Consider the following 20,384-nt stretch of genomic DNA (forward strand, 5'->3'; position numbering starts at 1 on the left):
TGGTGATTCATACAGGTATGTCCAATTCCAATCCTCCCTAAAGGACTACCTAGAGGACCATTGAATCCAGCTCCGTGCTCAAACGCGGAGAAAGTGGAACTACCCCCTGTCCGACAGCCGATCTCCCGTTGGGAGTTCCGTTCCCGGGTCATACATGGACTGGGGGGAAGGGTCCAAACTGGGTAAGCTGGCAACTAGGAGCAAGCCGATTCAACGCTACATACGCTGGCTACTTATAATTAGGTTGGCCATCTGGTGAATGCATGGTCTGAGAAGCCGCTTTTAATATACGACTTTGCTTTGGGTGGCGATACCGTGTGCAACATGAAAGCAGCAATCGAGGGCCCTTACCAAGAGCTAGTTGATAGTCGATGCAAGTGCAATGAGCACTGGAAGCCTGGAACGTCGCTCTTCGGTAGGCCCTTTTTATTGGTATCGGGTGTACAACGTATGATGTTTCCCAAACTATAGTCTTCTGGATCGGTATTAATGATCTTGCGTACGAGTTTAGAGACTAATATCGACACTATACTCATTTCCAACGCCGTGCAGGTGCCTTGGTGATGAACAACCGATCAAAGACAGGGTTACAGAGCTTTTCTGCTGCGTTCAAACGGTATATAATAGCGGCGCTCGAGCATTCTTATTTATCGACCTACCACCGGTCAATAGAGCCCCTTTAATAGTCAGAAGTACGCCAGTCTCTTTGGAGCCTGTGCAATACGCTAATAATAGCTACCCGAAGATGAATTACCAGCGATAAAGTCGCTTGGGCATATAGCATATGGAATAAAGACCTAAACGAGATGATTCAACACTTCTCTGCGGAGTATATTGAGGCATCTTGCTTTCAGTATTCATCCTTCAGGCTTTTGACTAGCATTCTGGATGATCCTGTCGAATACGGCTTTGAAAGGACAGATGCCCAAAAGCGTGGTGGGGCTATTTGGGCAGATCATATTCATTTGACCAGTGCAGTACATGAGTGGCTGGCTCAAGACATAGGCAACTATTTAATGACTATATAGACATGTGCTTTTTCCTGTACCAATCACGACGATAAATTCACATGATATATATATACCCTCCAATAAGACATTGCCAAACATCGCGTACCCGATTAGGTAAATCAATTGGTGTTCAGACCCTGTCTCCGACAACGGCCATGCACCCAGCTTCTCCACAGGCGTCTCGTTCACTCCGTTCATATTCTATATCATCTACGTCGTCGTCTCCTCGGCCCTCAATCATCACCGCACGACCTAGTTTTCCTTGGGTACCTCATCCACGCCCCTCTTCGCTTGGCCAGCACTACAGCCAAAGTCCGGTTCCTGGCATATCCAGCTCGAGTTGGGAGCGTGACTCATCAAGTTCAGGGGGCTCTCCAATGAAGCAAGTGATACCACAAGCGGTTTCAGCGACTGTTTCGGCACCAATGGAAGACCATACCATGCGGCAGTGGTCATTCAACGTAAGCCAGTTTGGTACTGCTTAACATGATGCGACTTGTTTATTCGTTGCCAGGCCTTTGAATGGCAAGTTCGCGATGTTCTGGGTCTCAAAGAATATTTAGATCGTTGGAGTGCAGAGCAGGCCTCTTCCGTTACTCATGCAAATCAAGGGCACTTGGACGACGGGAGCAATCACAGTGTACCAGAGCTGCTTCGAGAGAGCCCCATAATTGGAGATGGAAAATTCAAACTTGAGGTGTGCGCCTGTGCGTCTTGTAAGCTATTCTAATGCTCCAGCATTCTGACATTCATTCCAGCATGTGCGCCTGCCAGGCCGGACATCCCACAAGACTCTACTGGGCCCGTTGATCCTCGGTTATCCGCGTTTGTTACATCTCTCATGCTTGACTATGCTCCTCATACAGATACCGAGCTATGTACTACAATGATGGCTGCTATCAAAGTACGCGGGGACCTGGCAGGGGAGAGGGGCGCACGTGCAGACTGGGTTTGGGAGTTTTGGGACCAGGAATGGACATTCCGCAAAGAAAATGAATTCTGGGGTAAGCCGGTTCCAGTTACACACATCTTGGATACGGTGATTCAAATTAATGATACCAGAATGCTCGTTGCCTCCGCTATCAACTCTGCTTGAGCACCCCCGGATTGCCGCGACCAATAGCTTTGTCCTTTGCATCCAGATTCATACGCCAGTTGGACCCCAAATTCCACAACAGCCATCTATCTATTATGTCCCGAAGGACCTCCTCGAAGGAATTGAAGCCTCCTTGGACAATTCTAGTGAGTCATTGGCTACTGTGTTGGCCCGTGATTTAACCCGCTATGTAGATACTGGTGATGTGCAGTTCGTATGCCTCGAGCGTCTGGACTCGACCAGTTCTCCACCAGAGTCTTCTACACCAAATTCTCGTCGATCATCTTCAGAATCCTCCGCTCACCCTGTCCTATCATCTCCTAAACTTGTGGCACGTAAAAGAATTATTTACGCTCACTCGGACATCCTTAGATCACGAGGTGGTGGCGAATACTTTTCGACAATGTTTTCTTCAGGCTTTTCTGAAAACGCAACCCCTTCTCCTGGGGAAAGGAAGATACATACCGTCGTTGTTGAAGAAGCAGATTTCAGCACAATATTTTGGATGCTGAAATGGGTTTACGGTAATTGGTAAGTCTGAAACCGTTTGTAGGCCTGTTTAATTTCTAAGAGAACGTATCGGTCAAGGCTATTATTCCAGGATGATGACGATCCTCGTATTGTATTCAAGGCGATGGGACAGGGGCAAAGCGTCAAATGGCTCCCATCTTCCTATGCTCCCGGACCTAGTCAAGGGCCACCGTCGTCAGCACGCCAGGCAGGCGAATGGGACTGGCAAACTCTTTACCGAATCGATGCTTCTTCAGAGGCGGGTAGCCTTAGTCAAAGCCTTCGTAGCTTGGTCTTGGACGATCCGAATCCCGAGGCAGGACATGCTCAAACATCGAGTCAAGCATCAAGTGGCCCTCGGGCCGAACCAGAAGTATCCCCTGAAATCAGCCCGCGTGTATCCACCGCATCGATGCCCCGCGCTGCTACGCGTACGACGCCTGGGACAGGTGTGCGACGAGGTAACAACAAAGGCAATACAACGGGGCCTCCAGCGCGTGGTGCAGCTACGGGCAGTTCTACATCTACCTCGAGCTCATTCCGAGCCGGTAATCTGGGTTCGCTAACGTTCCCCGCATGCACCTCGCTTTTCACACACCCACTCTCATGGCCACTCACATCCTCACGCTCTCACCCCCCGCCCCCAGCCAGACCCTCATCCTCACCCGACCCCACCACCGCCACCAGCATCGGCGCTCGCAGTTTACCAAACCGCACACCGCTATGCGTTGCCAGGTTTGGCACAACTGGCGTTGAATCATATTCTAGAAACAATCACACCCCAAAGAGCATTTGCCCTACTGCTGGCCACCCGAGTGTGGGATGAATTACATTCTCTTATAGAAGATTACGTGGTTAACGCATGGGACGAAGTCTCACGTAGCGATGAGTTTGAAACATGCTGCCGGGAAATCGCAGCTGGAGAGTAAGACTTGGTTTTATTCGAGATTCCGATTAGCAGCTAATGGATTTATTTGGCGTAGATGGGGGGTAGATGGTGGCCTGACATTGACAGAGTTATTCCGAAGACTGCGGTCGCCATCCAACACTCGATATAGCAATAAGGCCTGAGTGGACTGAAACGCCTGTGTGGTGAGATCGTCGACTGGGCCGATATTTGCTTGGATATCTTGTTCATTCAGTGTGTATACTAGTTTAGCGAAAGTTGAAGTATAGCATAAGTTATTAAGTTCCACGTTATGTCTTGCATATCGCTGGTGGCAAAATGATGCCAGAATGTTATTTTTCCGGATATCTTATGAATAAGCCCTCTTCCATGGTCGATGCTACCGACTCAACACACCGTATAAATTTGCGCATATAACCCCCTATCACGCTTGCTAACTAGTACTCGAACCTCTGGAAACAAAGCCTTGGTTTTGTGCACCAAGAAAATCGCGAATCAATTACTGCGTGCAAGACATCTTTACATGCCATTGGTCGTAGAATATCACGGGTTCATCATCTAATTAAATGTGGGGTATTTTATAAAAACAAAGCCCGAAGCATTAAGAATTCTAGGATCAATCACAAAGAGTGCTCCTTGTAGAAAGTCTAGATATTAGTGACTTTTCATAAGCACATGTCGCTTTACTACATCATTCAGGATGGTCTGTTTCCACAGCTGGCGCCATGATAGAGGGTTACCACGCTCTCGAGTCATGACCACAAACGAACCGTCCAATCCGCGATCCACAAGCCTGAAAGGCTCCAATTCGATCGTACCGCGGAATTGCTCCCTTCGTCGGTCAAGTCCACCTATACGGAAAGATACGCGGCCGGGATGTTCCGCTAAAGTTGAATGATGCACCTTAGTATATTTGACGATCTCCGTGTGGCCAAAGATTGCCAACGCTTACGATTCGAATTATCATCACCCTTTGCACACTTCACACCGTCTCCCTGGAGTGCTGTCACGAGAATAGGAAGAAATTCGTCGGGTGACAATGCAGCGTAAAACCGGGTCAAGGCGGGTGTGTATCTTGTCCCCCCTTGAGTTTGGGACTATAATCCCCGTAACCAATGGTCAGTATAGTCCAGGGTACTGGTAGGTGGACTTACGAATAACAATAAACTTCGGGTGAATTGTGTGGCATTAGTCAAGGTCATCATCCTATCGCCAGCTTCTTGGGAATCGACATCCATGTCCGAGCCAGGCACTCCCAGATCAGCTGGATCTGGTGCAGCAATGCTAAGATCACCAGCTTTTCTTAAGTTCTGCGTAAGCCGCTCAGCTAATGCCTGTGGATTGGTTCGTTCGACGTGCGAGGGTCTGTCAGTTACCATCGGTCAGCGTCCGCATATACTCAGAATATAGGAAGATATAAGTCGCACTGATTGAACCAAGAGTGAGACTTAATCTGGGCAATTGTAGCTCGCTTTTTAGGCGTAATGGTTAAAATAGTCCTCAAGAAGGCTAAGGCCAGGACAAATTGGTCAGCTGGCTTTCAGCTAAAGAACAAACGACCCACCCAATGCCTCTGATTCAATTTTATTCCAGGGCTCGTACTGAAATATTCACCTCGGGCGTAGGATACAAACTCGGGGCTGTTTGCTGTCGGCTCATCCCACGGAGTATCTGGATTATTCGGGTTTCAACTTGGTCATTTAGCATATAATTCACTGAATACTACTTACTACCGACTAGTAATGTAAATAGGATTACACCAGTCCCCCACACATCAACAGGTTCAGCCGCGTACGGTTCGCTTGTGCTGAGCTACACCAATCAACGAGTCAGACAAGAAGTACGTAGGTTGACATGCCCAGTACCTCAGGAGCAACATAAGGCAAGCTCCCGCATCGTTCGCTCAGCATTCGGGTACGTTCTTTGTATTTGAAGACTGAACACAGCCCTATAAACGTATAATTGATGTACAGGTGAAGTTGAATATATCGAAGAACTTACCAAAGTCACTTATTTTCAATCGCCCCTCCAAGTTCAACAACAGGTTTTCAGGTTTCAAGTCTCGATGGCATACGCCCTGCGAGTGAATGAATTCGACTCCAGCTATCAGCTGAGTGAAGTAGAATCGTGCAAGATCCATGTCCACCCCAACATCGGGAGCTTTGATTTATTGAAAAGGCAGAGACCGATTAGAAATATCATTATGTGCAATCTATTTACTCACCAATTTTGTCAAACAAATCGCCACCCGACGCCAGCTCGAGTAACATGTAGACCCCAGGAACATATTTTGAAGACTCTGCTTCTTCAACCGTCTTTTATTTGACTACTTCATGAACTTGATCGTCAGACTATGAAGCATAAAACCTCACCTTATACCGTAAGAACTCCAACACATTAATATGCTTCAGTAATGAGTGAACCTTGATTTCCTTTTCGAGGTCTTTCCTTTGGGCAGATGGTGTGTCTGATGTAATCAGCACGACTTTGCATGCGGCAGTTGCGCGAGTCTCGTAATTAATGGCGCGAAATACCCGAGAGAAGCCTCCTCCCCCAATGCAATCGCGAATGCTGTATCCTATTCAACTGGAATTAAATAGTATGGGGCCGGACTATAAAACGAACGTACCGCCAATTTTGGGATAAATCTTGTCTGGTACGTCACCATCCATGGTCGTTGTGTAAAACAAGGCACACGGATCCGATCGCGAAAGCGCGAGCAAAGTCACGTGCCGTCGGCTCTCAATCTGGCTTGCGCGCACCAAGCGAGTAAAGCCCTCGCTAACAGAACTAACCAAAAGTCAACCACCCCCACCACCTCTTCTTTACTTTGTTTACCATGAGTAATCCGCCCATTCGCGTACTGATCACCAACGACGATGGTCCACCGGCCAAGGATTCTCCATACGTCCTGGGCCTGTATCTGGAGCTCAAGAAGCTTGGTAAATTGAAAAGCAACTATCAAGTCAGAAACCTGTTGTAATGTTTTGATTCTCAGGATGGGATGTACGAGTGGTTCTCCCCGCATCGCAAAAATCCTGGATAGGTGAGTGATCCGGTCAATAGTGAAACGACGCCAGTCTGATGCATTACTATCCAGGAAAGGCTGTATGTATTTGCCCCTTTTGGCTACTGGTTGAGTCAACTAACCCACACTAGTATGTTATTCGTGATGTCATACATGGCCAATATTTCTATCCTAAAGAAGGCGAGTTTACTTGTAAATCTCCGTCGGAACCGAGTAACCTGAGATGCACTACCATTCGCTCATTAATTAGATGGAACCGGCGAGAAATGTGAGGTATCTCGACCTCTCAAAGCTGGCGAAGTTGGCGAATGGATTTTGCTTGAAGGGGTAATAATAAAACCTCCATCTCATGATCCACATGCCATGCTCACTGGTATATAGACACCGGCGACATGCACGAACATTGCGTTACACAACTTATACCCCGGAGAGATCGATTTGGTTGTTTCTGGACCCAATTTTGGACGAAACACTGCTTGTTAGTCTGAATGTTGAAAAAGCATGACTCTCATTCTCATCTTCATACCATAGCTGCTTTTACCCTCTCCTCGGGCACAATTGGTGCGGCGATGTCTGGTGCTATCTCTCGAATGAGGTCTATCGCGCTCTCATACGGGACTTTCCACCATCCGTCCCCACCAAAATACAATGCGCCCGCGCATGCGCTCGCTGGACGGATCATTAAACGGCTCTGGGAGAACTGGGGAATAGATACTAACGGATTGAGACTGAATGAGGTGGACCTCTACAATGTCAATATTCCTATGGTTGGTTAGTAAATTTTTCAAGGTCCCAAATCTAGCAGACTGATAGTATATACACATAGACGAGCTGCTGCAATCTGAGGGTATGGAGGTATGTTGGACCACGATTTGGAGCAACAGCTATGGCAGGGTGCGTCACAGCAACTTCAGTATTATCATCTACTCATATAAGCCCTAGCTTTTCAAACTTCAAACTGAGGGCGACAAAAAGATTAGTCGCGCCGGCCCAGACGCACCGCCTTCAACCACGACAACCCCAGCCCAGCCGAACGTACCTTTGCATGGTCAGCACCAAGAACCACAGAATGGGCTTTTGACGCCAAATCAATCCGTATCCACCCCCAATCCCCATCACGTTCATACTCCTTCAATACCACCACACCTACAACGTTCTGAACTTGTTTTCACATTCTCGCCTGACATGCAAAACCTGGTTTCCCCGCCGTTGGATAAAGTGCCCCATGGGACCGATACCTGGGCGGTGCACAACGGTAAAGCAAGCGTAACGCCGATGCGTGCCGCATTTTGTCCAGGTGGTGAAGGGGAAGACATTGCCGCGGGTACTATATGGAAATGGTAAAGCCGGTCCATAGAAGAGGAGCAGTCGGAAGGTTGAATTGTATAGGTTCGAGTAGTGTATACGAATATAGCTTATATCTCACAGTATCTGACTTGCTTCTATGCTGGAATTTTACTTGAAATTCATCTGTCTTTACACAGATATGCGTACATGTCCCGAAGTAGATAGCTTGTTTCCAATGTTCATTAATAAGCTCTTCGATAGGTAGGTACGTTCGAAGTATACCCCTTTCCTACGTCAAATATCACTATGTAAATTGGTTGATACGATCTCCTACAACAGGAGACCATACGCATATAGTGAGGTTGACGTCCACCCGATATTATACCATCGCACTTGGTTATACCTATCGATTTTGCGTAATTTGAAAAGGCCCCCGATTGATCTGTTAGAAAGACAACTTAGTACAACTTGCAATAGAGGATTGATCAACTTAGCCACGTTTTATGCCATGCATACCATGCACGGCTTCTACCGCGTGGATAGCCACGCATCGGTAGTTAAGTAAACGTACACGTTTTACACTTATACAGCTCCCCTTTCTCCACTATGCCTAGCACTTCATCTAGCTCATCAGTTAGTGGAAGCAGCGACTCCAGTCGTGGTGGGAACACTCGAAATGTGAAACCAAAACCAGTGGTTCAAACAAAACAGCGTTCAGGTAAGGTTACGGTGCCTTCGTTTGGCGGATCTGTTAAGTTTGCATTCTCTCGAAAAAGTATCTTCCGGATCCACACCCGAATCCATACCCGAACCCATACCTGAACCATACCCGAACCCATACCCGAACCCACACCCGAACCTACACCCGAGCCTCCTATTCAAGCCACGAGTATCGGCCCATTCGAAGCCGAATATGGAGATGTGTTACTCTCAGTATGTAGTACCCTCTCATGTCATATTATATTGTGCTCAATGGGCCTTGAAATTGCTCCAGGTTAAGGGAGAAGGTCTATCCACCCACAAATATCTTCTTCAGCGTTTCTCTGTGCTGGCAGCAAAGCTATTAGAGAGCCCAAGTAATGGCGCACGCCCTACCTATGTACTAGAAGAAGAAAGTATCGTCCCTGAGGATTTTCACAATGCTTTCAGGATATTATATTCATCGTAAGTTATTTAACCCATACTATTCCGGTAGCTGACAGCATTAATCCTCGAATAATGATGCCTAGTCCCCTTGACTCGCCCTTTGATTTCGACGCCACTATATTCGTATCTGCCCTTCGCCTGGCCACACTATACGACTACCCAGCGCTCCGCGCCTATTCCATCACACACTTAATGATGCCGATTTAGGGCCGATACGAAGAATAGAGATCGCACGACAATGCAACCTACCGGAGTGGGAAGAGCCAGCATATATAGAGCTAGGCGAGCGCGAAGAGCCGATAACAGCCGAGGAGGCCATTGTTCTTGGACTCGAGACACTTGCTGACATTTCAAGGAGAAGAGAAGTAGCATTGAGGAACAAGGTAAGATTAACTATTCTTGGAAAAGGCAAATATTTTACATGATTACAGTTACGGTCTCCTGAGCCCAATGCGCCTAGTAGCTCCCCTTCGCCCCCGTTAGTGCCCAGGGTACCCATTAGCCGTCGTGCACCAGCGATACCCGATTTGGGGATTTCTACCCCGACTATGATTACACAAGACTATAGCGCATCGCCTACAGCTAGTCGCTCCAACTCGAGGATGAGCTCGCAACGTGTAAATGGCACCAAGTCGGGCACTGTAATCAAATCTAAGAAAGAGAGAGCAAAAGGTTGGAAGCTTCAATTAGATAAATCGCGCTCGCTAACCATTACACTCTATCTAAAGCTCATCCCAAGCCATGCTTTATTGATGCTCCTCCTCCTGGTCAAAAAAGAGAGGGGTCTATTAAAGACGTCGCTATGATCGAACTGGTCGTTGCAGACTGCCAATGTAAAACGTATCTGAACCCACGCGAAGATCCGGTATCGGGGCAACTGGTGTCACAAGTACATCAAGTTGCCTGCAAGCTTCCATCATGCGCAGTTCAGGCATTCAAGCATATCCAAAAAGAGCAAATCGTATATGCAGAGCGAGTAGATAAGCTTGAAGCCTTGTTAGAGAGGATAACGAGCGATCCGGTCCTTATGCGCCGGCCTCCTACATGACAAAATACGTTAATAAATTTTATAGCTGACATTAACAACGTGCATGTATTCTCTAGATAAATTATGTCGAATCAAGATTCTATCGTCTGTAGCTGATATATGTGTATGTGTCATATTCCAGCTCATATAAACGCCCAAAACCAGCGACCCGAGTACTCCCGCGCGACAAGTATTCCTAATTCAATCGAACTTCCTATTTCGTATTCCTAATGTCAGGCCTCGATTCGGAGACCCTCGGAATGCAGTCGCCGCTGACCTCGTACTCAGGCACAACCAAACCGTGGGGAATTGGTAGTTATAGCGTGGCTAGGCCTGTGGGGGCCGCAAACTTAGTCTCACGAAATCGCTTGGCAGTAGCTGACGACTACGGTACAGATACAAAAGGGAATCAGATAGTACGATATATTGCGGTATAAGTGGTTACTAGTACAGTTGCGAGATACGGGGAAAAATAGCAAATGTAGCGAGTCAAAAGCGTCATCAAAACTAGTCGTAGTGTTCAATTTTGGTTTTTCTAGCCGTCAATCAAAGCACCCTGGACCAGTTCCATGAATGCTTTCCTGGTCTCCTCCGAGCCGGTGTCTTGACGGGAAGTGAGCCACATTGCATACATGCCCCTTATGGCGTTTGACAATCCCGTGTCTGCAGTGCTGGGAACTTTGCTGGAGGAAGAAGGCTGCCGTGAGACAAAGGGAGGGACGTGATCCTCATTGTCTTTCGACTCTGAATATTCAGCCTTGGGTTCTTCATCGAGTGGTGCGTCGTCTGGTTCGGACAACGCGGAGAAAGGCGCGGAAAGAGACGATGGGGGACTTGTCCAATTCCGGTGATTCAAATCAGGAAGCGGCGCGATTTGCTGGGGTGGATGAATTTGGGTTGATAGAACGAGAGTTCGAGTTGCCATGGTGGGAGGTGTGGGTGGCCGAGAGTTGGAAAGAATCGTGACACCTAACCCATGCCTAGATGCGGTCTCATCGATATCCCAGGCCTGTGCATCAAGTTCCGCATGTTCCTCCCAGGGAAGCTCTTCTCTACCCCATGCGTCTAGGCGCTTCTTTTGAGGTGCAGGTGAAGGGATTGTCGAATCTGCCGAGCCATGAACCGCGCCATACGAGGCCCAGTAAGCATCTTCGTCATCCAAGCCAAGCTCGCGCTCGGGTATACGAGGGGAGCGTGGAGAAGACCCTGAATCATACCCGGCCCAGTAATCGTCTAAAGTGAGCGTGAAGAAGGATGAATGCGAATCAAATCCGGGGAGTAGACGCAACTCACCTGCTGATATATCTTGCTCCTGATCTTGCTCCGGAGGAGTGACTTGAAGTGCTGGGGACAAAGTGGGGCTGCAGTTGGAAGGCAAAGGCCTGTGATCTGCAACTACAGGTCAAACGGAATGAAGAGGTGTTTTGGCGAGGCTTTTTCTTACCGGCGTCAAAATACCGCCACCCTGCGCCGTCTTGATCTTCCTCCCAAATGAAGACTAGTTGAATGGCGTCACCTAACCAAACTCGAGCTTGGGCAGCATCAGATGACGATGCTTGTGGTTGGTAGCGAATCTCTGCTGTCCTCACGAGCCACTCATGGTCTTGTGCAGAGAGATATTCAAGAGCAGCCACAGATTTTTCGGGGTTAGCACCAGGATGTGGCCAGCAGAGATAGGCGGCAGTGTCGGTGGAAGAGATACTGAGGAAATGATGACGCTGTAGTAATGGGCGAGAAATAAGGTATGTTGGGAGTTCTGACGGGGGGAGCAAGTACTGGAGAACGAGAGAGATGGTGTGTGAGGCGATGGGAGTGGGATTCATGGTCGAAGAGACGGAACTGGGGTAATCGGCGGGGCCCAGGCAGCCATCATACTTAAGCAACTTATGAGTGTGGGGAATTGGTAGGCGCGGGTGACTCCGGAGCAAGCAGTTTAGTAAATAGCAAAGTCACATGCCAACCTCTCTCTGGCTTCCTGTCAAGGGATTTGCTGGGCTTCCAATCCCAGGGAATCTATTTCTCCGAGTCCCCTATCACGTGGCAACCAGGAAGTCGCCGTTGAAGCAGATTGTACACGTCTGCATTCGACGATTACAAGTAAAAGAAGCAAATAGCTAAATAATAGTACCTAGTCTCGCATGGGAAAGCATACAATCTCTGGGGAACGGGTATAGCGCTATGCCAACAGAAATCAATGGAATACATACATTTGCGCAGACAGACTAAGTCGCTATGTCAGCTACATCCATCCGATTCATATGAAGGAGCTGTTCTGAAAACATGCGCATATAATCACGACCTTATACCATTGTGAAGTACTCATTAAAAACTATATCATCTTTATGACCGTATTAATAAGTTGAACGGAAACATGTCATGTACTTCCAAATATGAGTTGTTTGTGTTTCTCCGAGCGAATAGTGATTTGAAAGTCGAATGGTTTCGGTGAACTGTTTAGTGCAAAAGACCCGTGCCAGAATGGGTGTTCAGCACGCCTATTTGAGTAGTGAAGGTAAATGAGATACGCACACAATAGCCGTGTTGGCCCCGGGCTCTATGACAGGGGTAATTTCTATTCCGTTCGCATCCTTCTTCTTTGAGAGGGTGAGCGTAGCGAGGATTGAAGCTATCCTCACAAACAACGAGGGCTCGGCGAAGTACATTCCTGGGCATCGACTAACACACCGGCAGGGGTTAGTCGGCTGGTATATATCATAACAACAGTTTCTCACCGTCTCCCCCATCCAAACATAGGTATAATAGGGACATTTGGATCCAGATACCGGTCAGGGTTAAAAACTTCAGGATCTTCGTAGAAGCGCTCATCGCGGCTCATCGCCCTAAGAGCATGCATAAGCTCGGGATACAGTACAGTAGATGCGGATCTAGCTGGTTGCATTCTTACCACATGTTGCCTATACTAAAACGAAAATAGAATTTATACCAGGCTATCAATATACTTCAATAACAACTCACACCACGGTTCCTTTATCGATATTATATCCTCGGTAGATGTCGTCCTGCCAGCACATATGGGGAATACCTGTACATAATTCAATTCGTGTTACGCACGAACCGTTAGTGCGTTTATTAGGCAGTCTAGGTATAACTATTCCACACACCAGTAGGGAATACTGGTTGCCATCTAAATAACTCGTTAATAATGTTTTGAATATACGGTAACCGCTCTCGATCAGCAATCGTCGGCAGCGTTTCAAAGCCGAGTACATCATCGAGCTCCTGCTGAGCCTTGATTTGTACATCAGGGTGAGTAACCATTGCTGCAACGAAAACGAGCAACGTTGATGCTGACTAAAATATTTCGTGGTGAGCTGTTCCATTAAACTCATTATCTCGTTTTAATAAAACACATACGGTATCTGAGCCTCCTATATACAAAGTTAGTGTTTCGTAGGCTGGAGCATATTCATCGACACGAAATTCACCACTCGCCTTGGTATAAAGTGATAGCAGCTTCTTTGATACGTGTCTCCTTTTCTTCCGGGCTCATGCCTATGGTTGACGAATGATCCTGAAGTAAAGAGCTCACTACAGAAGGCTGGGCGATCCCTTTATTCTGTATGGGCCGGTGTTTCAAAATTCGAGTATAACGATGTGTTGAACCCAGTTGACTCACCACTTGGGCCTTTGTCCACTCGTAAGGTGAGTTTATCGCTTCTTCTTTTAATGATCTCCATTCTCGAGCGGTACGCTTCCAACCTGCGCCCGGGAGCCAATCTGGAACGTGTACAAGTACTGGGAATATGTTGACTAGGAAGTCTGTGTGGGTCGTCAGCCAGGAACTTAAGGAAGCCAAATCTGATGACTTGCTCGTAAACATCGCAGCACCATTAGCATTATCAGTTATAGTCCGGGCTTTTTCAAGATACATATCCCTTTTGCCTTGTAGTTCGTAGCCATAAACTAGTTGAAACATCGATGATGCCATGGTGCTAGCATAAAAATAAATTCATGTCAATCAGCAAAGGTCAGTGCAGACAACTCACTACAAAAGCTCATGTTTTACTTCGGCAAATGGTTGGGGTGAGCCGGAAAGGGCCGCCAACTCCTGCACCAGTAGACGGGCCTGGCGCTCCTGTTGGCTATAGTATTTTGTAACAGCACGCCCATTCAGCCAGTTGTTCATCATTCGTCGCGTGTTCCGCCAGGCATCACCATATCCCAAGAATACAGGGTGGTCAGCCCAGTCAAGCCTCATAGTGGGAACAAGTTTTCGATTAGTACAATGTACGTCTACTATGCTGATTATGATCCAACTTACAGAGAGGGCTCTCGCATCATAGCTGGGCATAGACGGTCTGAATACAAGGCCGAGCGTTTGTCCAAGAGTTCCGTAGCAGCTTGGGCAGAGTTGAGAACTACAAAGTCATACCCGAAGAGGTGTAAGTAAATTATGTCGCCTATTCAATTTTGATAAGCCGTGAATAATCGTAAGAAAGTAGGAATAACAAGGTACATACTGTTGAGTTGCTTCCCCAATTTGAGGAACGCAATGCCTTCAGTGTCAGCAGGGACTGACAATAAATGTCCAATGAGAGGAAGGGATAGTGGAGAAGGGGGGCGGTGTTTTTTCGATTTCAGCAGTTTCCGAAGGATAACTATGCCGGGTAATGCTAGAGAAACATAAACAGCAGTACGCGAGCTAATTGACGACATGCTGGGGATCTGTAGCAATTGCATTAAAAACAATTGGTCCGGGGGAGGGATGGTGCTTTATGGATGTTTTCGTTGTCAGTGCAGCGTATATCGGCCTAGTTATATATGCATATCCGTGCAACCACTGAATTCTGGATCACCTACCAAATTGCCTCCCACCCTGCATTCGATGATCTTTTCCTCCACGTTATCTCACATAAACTAGGTTGACGCTTGCGCACAACCCATATCAGGTTCGAGTCCCGCGCGAAACCTGAAGATCAGACTCGGGCTTACGATCTCCGCCTTAGTGTATCAGTTATTGAGATGAACCAAATGAAATTGCAACACGAGCTCTCATTTTCGTAACTGAGGTTATGTCTCTAGTTTTCCCATTAAACGCGCCCAATTTCATTACTATGCAAGCCACTCAGCGCTATTAATCAGCCTTGTGGTGCGTAGTTAGTAGCTATATCTAAGAATTGGTCAAATCTTAACACGCATATATGGGTCCCAACGCTAGCGTGGTTTATGCGAATCGTTAATCATGATTCCCAAATGCTTCTGCAAGGCTGACCGCGTACCCCAGTGTCATATTTGACTCGCATCCCGCGAGAATGCGAAGTGTCAGGGCCAATCGTCGAGCTCGTCAAAGATAAAGTTCACAGAATTACAGAACATACCGAAGTCATCGCTTTTCATCTCGGGTCGTGGTTTTGCTCGGCTTAGAAACCAGGCTGAGCTCAGCATGAAGGTACATGTTACATTTACGAAAATCGACCCTTTTGCTTGCCCGAGCGAAAGCTAGACCTGAAATTGGCGAATGATTTGATGAACTAGCAGTTGTTGAACACAAGCAAGCCGGCGACAAGATATGCGATATCTTCGTTCAAAAACTTGAAGTGAGCCTTGAGAGTTGCGGGATTGAAGCTACATCAATGGATAACGAAATTTCCACAGAACACTTTGCGAATTGTTTACTAAGATACCAAATTAGGTGGTAGGTCCCGCGCTAGAAGTTGAAGAGGTGAAAACGCAGGGAGTCCTTTCCACCCGAACAAAAGTGCAATGTGCTTTTCGCATACATGAATCGATCACTCACAACAGGCATTTTCTTCTTGACACCACAGCTTCGTTTCGCACTATTCTATCAGCGTATATCAAACACTTTCCTACTCGCGTATAGGTACCTGTAATGGGAAGCGTGTAAGAAGTTCTCCCGATTCCCATACATTCATGTATTTATCAAAATTATCTAGCAATCAAGTTTTTGAATGTGATACAGGATTCAATCTGAAGCTCTGCCTTTCAGTTTACAGATAAATAGTATCATGGGAGTAACGTTTCAATGGGTTTACATTCCGTGCGAATCTGACAGGTTGGCGCTCGTTTGCTGGCCTTGGGATTGGTATGGACAGCCGGCCAATCCATCACGCGCTCTAGATTGATCAGGATTGAACGGAGTATTCGGGTATGTGTAGAAATAAGGAGAATTCCGTCTCAAATGTGAAAGGAGTAATATCGTTCCCCATCTGCAAATCGCAAGTGTATGAGTACACCTTTTGGTCGATAATTACCACTTTCGACAGCCTCAACAATTTCCGGTCATAAAACTCTGCTCCATGCAGCTCTTATTTCCCGCTTACTACGGTAAATCATAACGATATTCTAGAATGTGTTTATGCGTGTCACTTATAATAGAGGTATGCTAGCAGATTGACAAGTGAGGGTACATCAAATAAAGCCTAGCGCCTACGAATTACACGTGACCTGCAGTATCCGAACCACGAAACGACGACCAGCAACTCAAGGCAAAAATGAAGATCATCACATGTACACTGGCTCTGTCGCTTGTAACTCTTGCCTGGGTCAGCAGGCCTCTTCTCAGGCCCGAGCAGTTCTCAGCAGCAGCAATCCTCGGCTGCACCTGGATCCTCGGCTGCATCACCTGCGCCCACTACTCAAGCGCCATCAGTCACCGTGATTACCAGCTTCCAGCAGTCCGTTTCACTTTCTGGAACTAGTTAGTTCAAATCCATAAAATACGGGATTGAAGCTGACCATGAAATATGTGTTTAAAAGGCCGTGTCCAAGTCACGGTTTCTGTCCCAGTTGTAATCACTAGCACAATAGCACCGGCACAGCCCACCGGATCTTCCGGAGGGAACGGAGGGAACGCGACGCAACCAGCCGGAAACGCGACCTCGACCTCAACGACACCTACAACTTATCCCACCGCTGCCTCAACGGCCGGCCCTAACGGCCAGGGTGGCCAGGTCGCACCCAGCCCAGGTGGAAGCAATCGTAAGTCTTTGTTCTATTAATACTGCATCGGAGGCCGATCGAATGACGGGGTTTTTGAAGCCGCACTTGGGCCAGATGATAATTATATCTCTGGTGCGAAGAAACTTGTCGCGGGTGGCGTGACTATACTGCTGGGACTTGGACTAGGCGTTGCCGCCCAGCTGATGTAGAATTCGTGGTTTCTTTTTTGGTTTGTCTAGAGACATTTGATTTACACTTGGACACCTGTTTTTAGTTTGCATCCTCCCATCTTTTGCGCCTCGTACTCTATTGTCTCCCCTCGTTTACAATAAACTGGATATTTTCTTATGCTCTCCGTTTGGGTTTGATGAATTTCACTGCCTAGGAATAGATACATACAAGACCAAGACACACCCTACATAACGAAACCAGACGATGCACCAACCCAAAAAAACCTCAACCGTCCTATACCATCCCTTACAGCGCCTAGAACGTGTCCCGATTCCAACCTATCTATGCATAAGTAGCCTTTAACCTCCCGACAATATAGGTCTCGGTTTGGACTGGCGGATATTTGGGCTTGCCAGTGTTCGGCAAGCACGCAATCTCAGCACCCCCATTCGGGTTACAGAAGAACGCAATGGACTGCCTTGCAGGCGTCATTGGGCCGGTTCCGATAGGAGGTGCAACTACCCGGTGGAGTGTGCTACAGAGTCACAAGTATTAGACGAGCAAAAATGAAGAGAGAAAATGGACTTGCCTACGAAGTCGGTCATTGGACCATCGAGCCAAGAGGTCTCCCACGTTAACGACAATCGTTCCAGGCTATGTGTCGACGTGTTAATAGATATATAGGACTTGAGACAAATAATACTTACAATAGGAGTGGCAGGTTGGAAGTCTTTAGTATGCGGATTTTGAACTTCCAATCCACCTACTTGGTCTTGGAATAGCAAAGTCAAAGTACCGTAATCCGAATGGGCCCCCGCACGAGCTTGTCCGTCTTTGAGAAGTGCGTCACGGCTGATTGGAGGGTAAGATAATCTGTATACCAAATTGTCTGGTTAGAGATAGAAACCCAGCCGGCGAACGTATACGTACAATCGAAGATTGTGATATTGTTCATCGATCAGTTTATCAAAGAATCGTTCATTGAGGCCCAGCCCGAGAGCAATGGAAGACATGACCTCGGCATGTAACTCGTGGCACGTCTAATTCCTGAAATTAATCAAACTACTCTCGTGCCACTTGTTATTGTCAATTGCTCACCTGGAAAAAGCTCAAAAATGTCTCCTTGAATTTGGGTGCATCTTTAGCATCTGGCCATCTGTTTGCCCAAGTTGCGTCCCAGTCTCGGCCAATTTCCATAGACTCTTTCGCATCCGGAGCCAAAGCGCGAAGACGGGCAATTTCTGCTGGGTCGGTCGACTGAGTGACTCGCTCACGACCAGGCATCACATAGCCTCTGTTCGAACGGGGATCTACGTATACTCTAAATCGCAAAATCAAAAATTTGGTGATGTCAGACGCACCTTCCCAGGCAAGTTTGGCTTTAACATCCATTGGAAGCTTGAAAAACTCGGCACTCTGCTTGAATGCGGTATCCACCGTCTCTGGTGCGATCCCATGCCTGGACAGATAGATGAATCCAACTCGCTCAAAGGCAGATACGATCTCGTCGGCCGTCCTTTGCTTCTCTTCCAGCGATTGTGCTCTGCGGAATTTGCTAAAATCGATGACGGGAATGGAGAAATGGGGCTCCTATGCATGGCGATAAGACATGCATGCCACAAGAGCAGCAGGTTTGGTACTCACGCTACTAACAGTTGCGAGGCTACGTGCTCGTAAGCCAAACTGCACTGTTTTGGGGAGTTGTGCACGGAAACCAGAACGCAAAGTTGGGACAATCATGGTAACTGACGTAGGGGGTATAGTAATCGAGTGCCAGGTGATGGTTGAGAGAAGGGATGGTTTCTTTTTCGAATTATTCGTCGGGAGTTTTTAAATCGCTACTAGCGCAGCGCTTGACAACTCGTCTTGACCACGCGGCAATACTGTGTTCGCGGCACCGGTCCCGTTCGGGGGCGGGCGACTCGGTAGTCATCAGGCGCCGGGCGCGTGATTGACAATTTCACCTAGGGTGGCTTGTGGCTGTGTTGATACCGGAAAGAATTCTGCATCCGTTTTGTGTATTGTCGTTTCCGACGTCCGTCAAGATTATCGGCAAGGTAGGTATCGCTGTCTCGCGCATCTTTGAGGGGGCTTTTGAACGTCATAGAGGTCGCATAGAAGGGCCGTGGGGTGATTATTACCCGTGTGAGCCAAGTGCGAGCCGAAAGTGGATGGATATTTGGTGGACATTAGACTCGCATTTGGATGAACTGCAGCTAAATGCAACTGACACTTACTGCGCAGAGTTAAAATGGGCGCATACAAGTACATTAGTGAACTCTACAAAAAGAAGCAGAGCGACGTGCTCAGGTTCCTCCTCCGCGTCCGGTACGTTTTCCACCTCTATGCGCCGGCTGACCCCGTTCATCTAATACCTGTCGTTAGCTGCTGGGAGTACCGCCAACTCAATGTTATTCACCGTGCTTCCCGCCCCTCTCGCCCCGACAAGGCCCGCCGTCTAGGCTACAAGGCCAAACAAGGCTATGTCGTGTACCGCGTGCGCGTGCGCCGTGGAAACCGCAAAAAGCCAGTGCCGAAGGGTACGCTGCCAATCAGTGTATTCCTGTTGACGCCACCATAATAATACCAATTTTCTCGATTTTCGACAGGTGCAACCTACGGCAAGCCCGTCGCCAGGGTGTCAACCACCTCAAGTTCCAGCGCGGCTTGAGGAGCACTGCTGAGGAGCGTGTTGCTCGTCGCTGCGGAAACTTGCGTGTGCTCAACTCGTACTGGGTTAACCAGGACGGTGTGTACAAGTACTACGAGGTCATTCTTGTCGATCCTTCCCACAAGGCTGTAAGTACTCCCATTATATGCGCGGATACCAATATTGACCTTGCCATAGATTCGCCGTGATCCTCGCATCAGCTGGATTGTTAACCCTGTCCACAAGAGGCGCGAGGCTCGTGGTCTTACTAGCATCGGAAAACAAGTTAGTTCATTATTCGCTTACTTTCAGCTCCTCCTAATTTTTATCCGTGTAGAACCGTGGACTTGGCAAGGGCAACCGCTACAATCACACCCCTGCCCGCTCTACCTGGAAGAGGCACAATACGTACGTCTAGTTCCACACCCCATTTACTATTTACTGATTTATTATCGCTTAGCCTCTCTCTCCGCCGTTACCGATGAGCGGTTTGTCTGTCTTTTCACTCCTTGTATTACGTGCTTTTGTCAACCGCCTTGTGTGCCCAATATGTTCATCATGCCAGATATGGAATCCATGTGGTCAACTATGCGTTGCCTCGACTGTTAGAATATGAAACCAACCATATCAC

At 47.7% G+C, this 20,384-nt stretch overlaps 7 protein-coding genes across 7 annotated transcripts; 4 read left to right on the forward strand and 3 right to left on the reverse strand.

Annotated features, from left to right (window-relative positions):
* Window positions 1-1,165: 1,165 nt before the first annotated feature.
* On the forward strand, window positions 1,166-3,442 carry RhiXN_00513 (uncharacterized protein; the record flags this gene model as incomplete). The annotated part of the gene is made up of 6 exons (XM_043320332.1): window positions 1,166-1,471; window positions 1,525-1,717; window positions 1,769-2,014; window positions 2,073-2,252; window positions 2,301-2,637; window positions 2,695-3,442. 6 exons carry the CDS (start codon window positions 1,166-1,168, stop codon window positions 3,440-3,442), a joined length of 2,010 nt encoding a protein of 669 aa, XP_043179344.1.
* Window positions 3,443-4,177: 735 nt separating this feature from the next.
* On the reverse strand, window positions 4,178-6,195 carry RhiXN_00514 (Serine/threonine-protein kinase; the record flags this gene model as incomplete). The annotated part of the gene is made up of 12 exons (XM_043320333.1): window positions 4,178-4,407; window positions 4,476-4,620; window positions 4,678-4,888; window positions 4,951-5,032; window positions 5,088-5,096; window positions 5,138-5,194; window positions 5,254-5,335; window positions 5,389-5,471; window positions 5,525-5,683; window positions 5,748-5,838; window positions 5,896-6,101; window positions 6,153-6,195. 12 exons carry the CDS (start codon window positions 6,193-6,195, stop codon window positions 4,178-4,180), a joined length of 1,398 nt encoding a protein of 465 aa, XP_043179345.1.
* A 167-nt stretch (window positions 6,196-6,362) lies between these two features.
* On the forward strand, window positions 6,363-10,032 carry RhiXN_00515 (uncharacterized protein; the record flags this gene model as incomplete). The annotated part of the gene is made up of 12 exons (XM_043320334.1): window positions 6,363-6,465; window positions 6,522-6,569; window positions 6,624-6,631; window positions 6,683-6,743; window positions 6,802-6,878; window positions 6,933-7,029; window positions 7,083-7,322; window positions 7,378-7,445; window positions 7,494-7,875; window positions 9,192-9,367; window positions 9,416-9,656; window positions 9,713-10,032. 12 exons carry the CDS (start codon window positions 6,363-6,365, stop codon window positions 10,030-10,032), a joined length of 1,821 nt encoding a protein of 606 aa, XP_043179346.1.
* A 514-nt stretch (window positions 10,033-10,546) lies between these two features.
* On the reverse strand, window positions 10,547-14,688 carry RhiXN_00516 (cytochrome P450 family protein; the record flags this gene model as incomplete). Its single annotated transcript, XM_043320335.1, has 14 exons — window positions 10,547-11,244; window positions 11,305-11,400; window positions 11,456-11,928; window positions 12,541-12,687; window positions 12,744-12,851; window positions 12,917-12,931; window positions 12,988-13,054; window positions 13,134-13,319; window positions 13,387-13,400; window positions 13,458-13,588; window positions 13,649-13,964; window positions 14,019-14,225; window positions 14,294-14,432; window positions 14,493-14,688. The coding sequence occupies 14 exons, from the start codon at window positions 14,686-14,688 to the stop codon at window positions 10,547-10,549; spliced, it is 2,793 nt and encodes a 930-aa protein (XP_043179347.1).
* A 1,796-nt stretch (window positions 14,689-16,484) lies between these two features.
* Window positions 16,485-17,141, forward strand: RhiXN_00517 (uncharacterized protein; the record flags this gene model as incomplete). The annotated part of the gene is made up of 4 exons (XM_043320336.1): window positions 16,485-16,535; window positions 16,576-16,690; window positions 16,750-16,971; window positions 17,005-17,141. 4 exons carry the CDS (start codon window positions 16,485-16,487, stop codon window positions 17,139-17,141), a joined length of 525 nt encoding a protein of 174 aa, XP_043179348.1.
* Window positions 17,142-17,445: 304 nt separating this feature from the next.
* Window positions 17,446-18,843, reverse strand: RhiXN_00518 (2OG-Fe(II) oxygenase family protein; the record flags this gene model as incomplete). Its single annotated transcript, XM_043320337.1, has 7 exons — window positions 17,446-17,621; window positions 17,697-17,757; window positions 17,811-17,976; window positions 18,034-18,143; window positions 18,202-18,413; window positions 18,465-18,693; window positions 18,748-18,843. 7 exons carry the CDS (start codon window positions 18,841-18,843, stop codon window positions 17,446-17,448), a joined length of 1,050 nt encoding a protein of 349 aa, XP_043179349.1.
* A 511-nt stretch (window positions 18,844-19,354) lies between these two features.
* On the forward strand, window positions 19,355-20,238 carry RhiXN_00519 (ribosomal L15; the record flags this gene model as incomplete). The annotated part of the gene is made up of 6 exons (XM_043320338.1): window positions 19,355-19,431; window positions 19,489-19,643; window positions 19,730-19,902; window positions 19,952-20,038; window positions 20,091-20,161; window positions 20,214-20,238. The coding sequence occupies 6 exons, from the start codon at window positions 19,355-19,357 to the stop codon at window positions 20,236-20,238; spliced, it is 588 nt and encodes a 195-aa protein (XP_043179350.1).
* Between the last annotated feature and the right edge of the window lie 146 nt (window positions 20,239-20,384).

Source organism: Rhizoctonia solani, chromosome 4, assembly GCF_016906535.1.
Source record: "Rhizoctonia solani chromosome 4, complete sequence".
Lineage (NCBI taxonomy): Eukaryota > Fungi > Basidiomycota > Agaricomycetes > Cantharellales > Ceratobasidiaceae > Rhizoctonia > Rhizoctonia solani.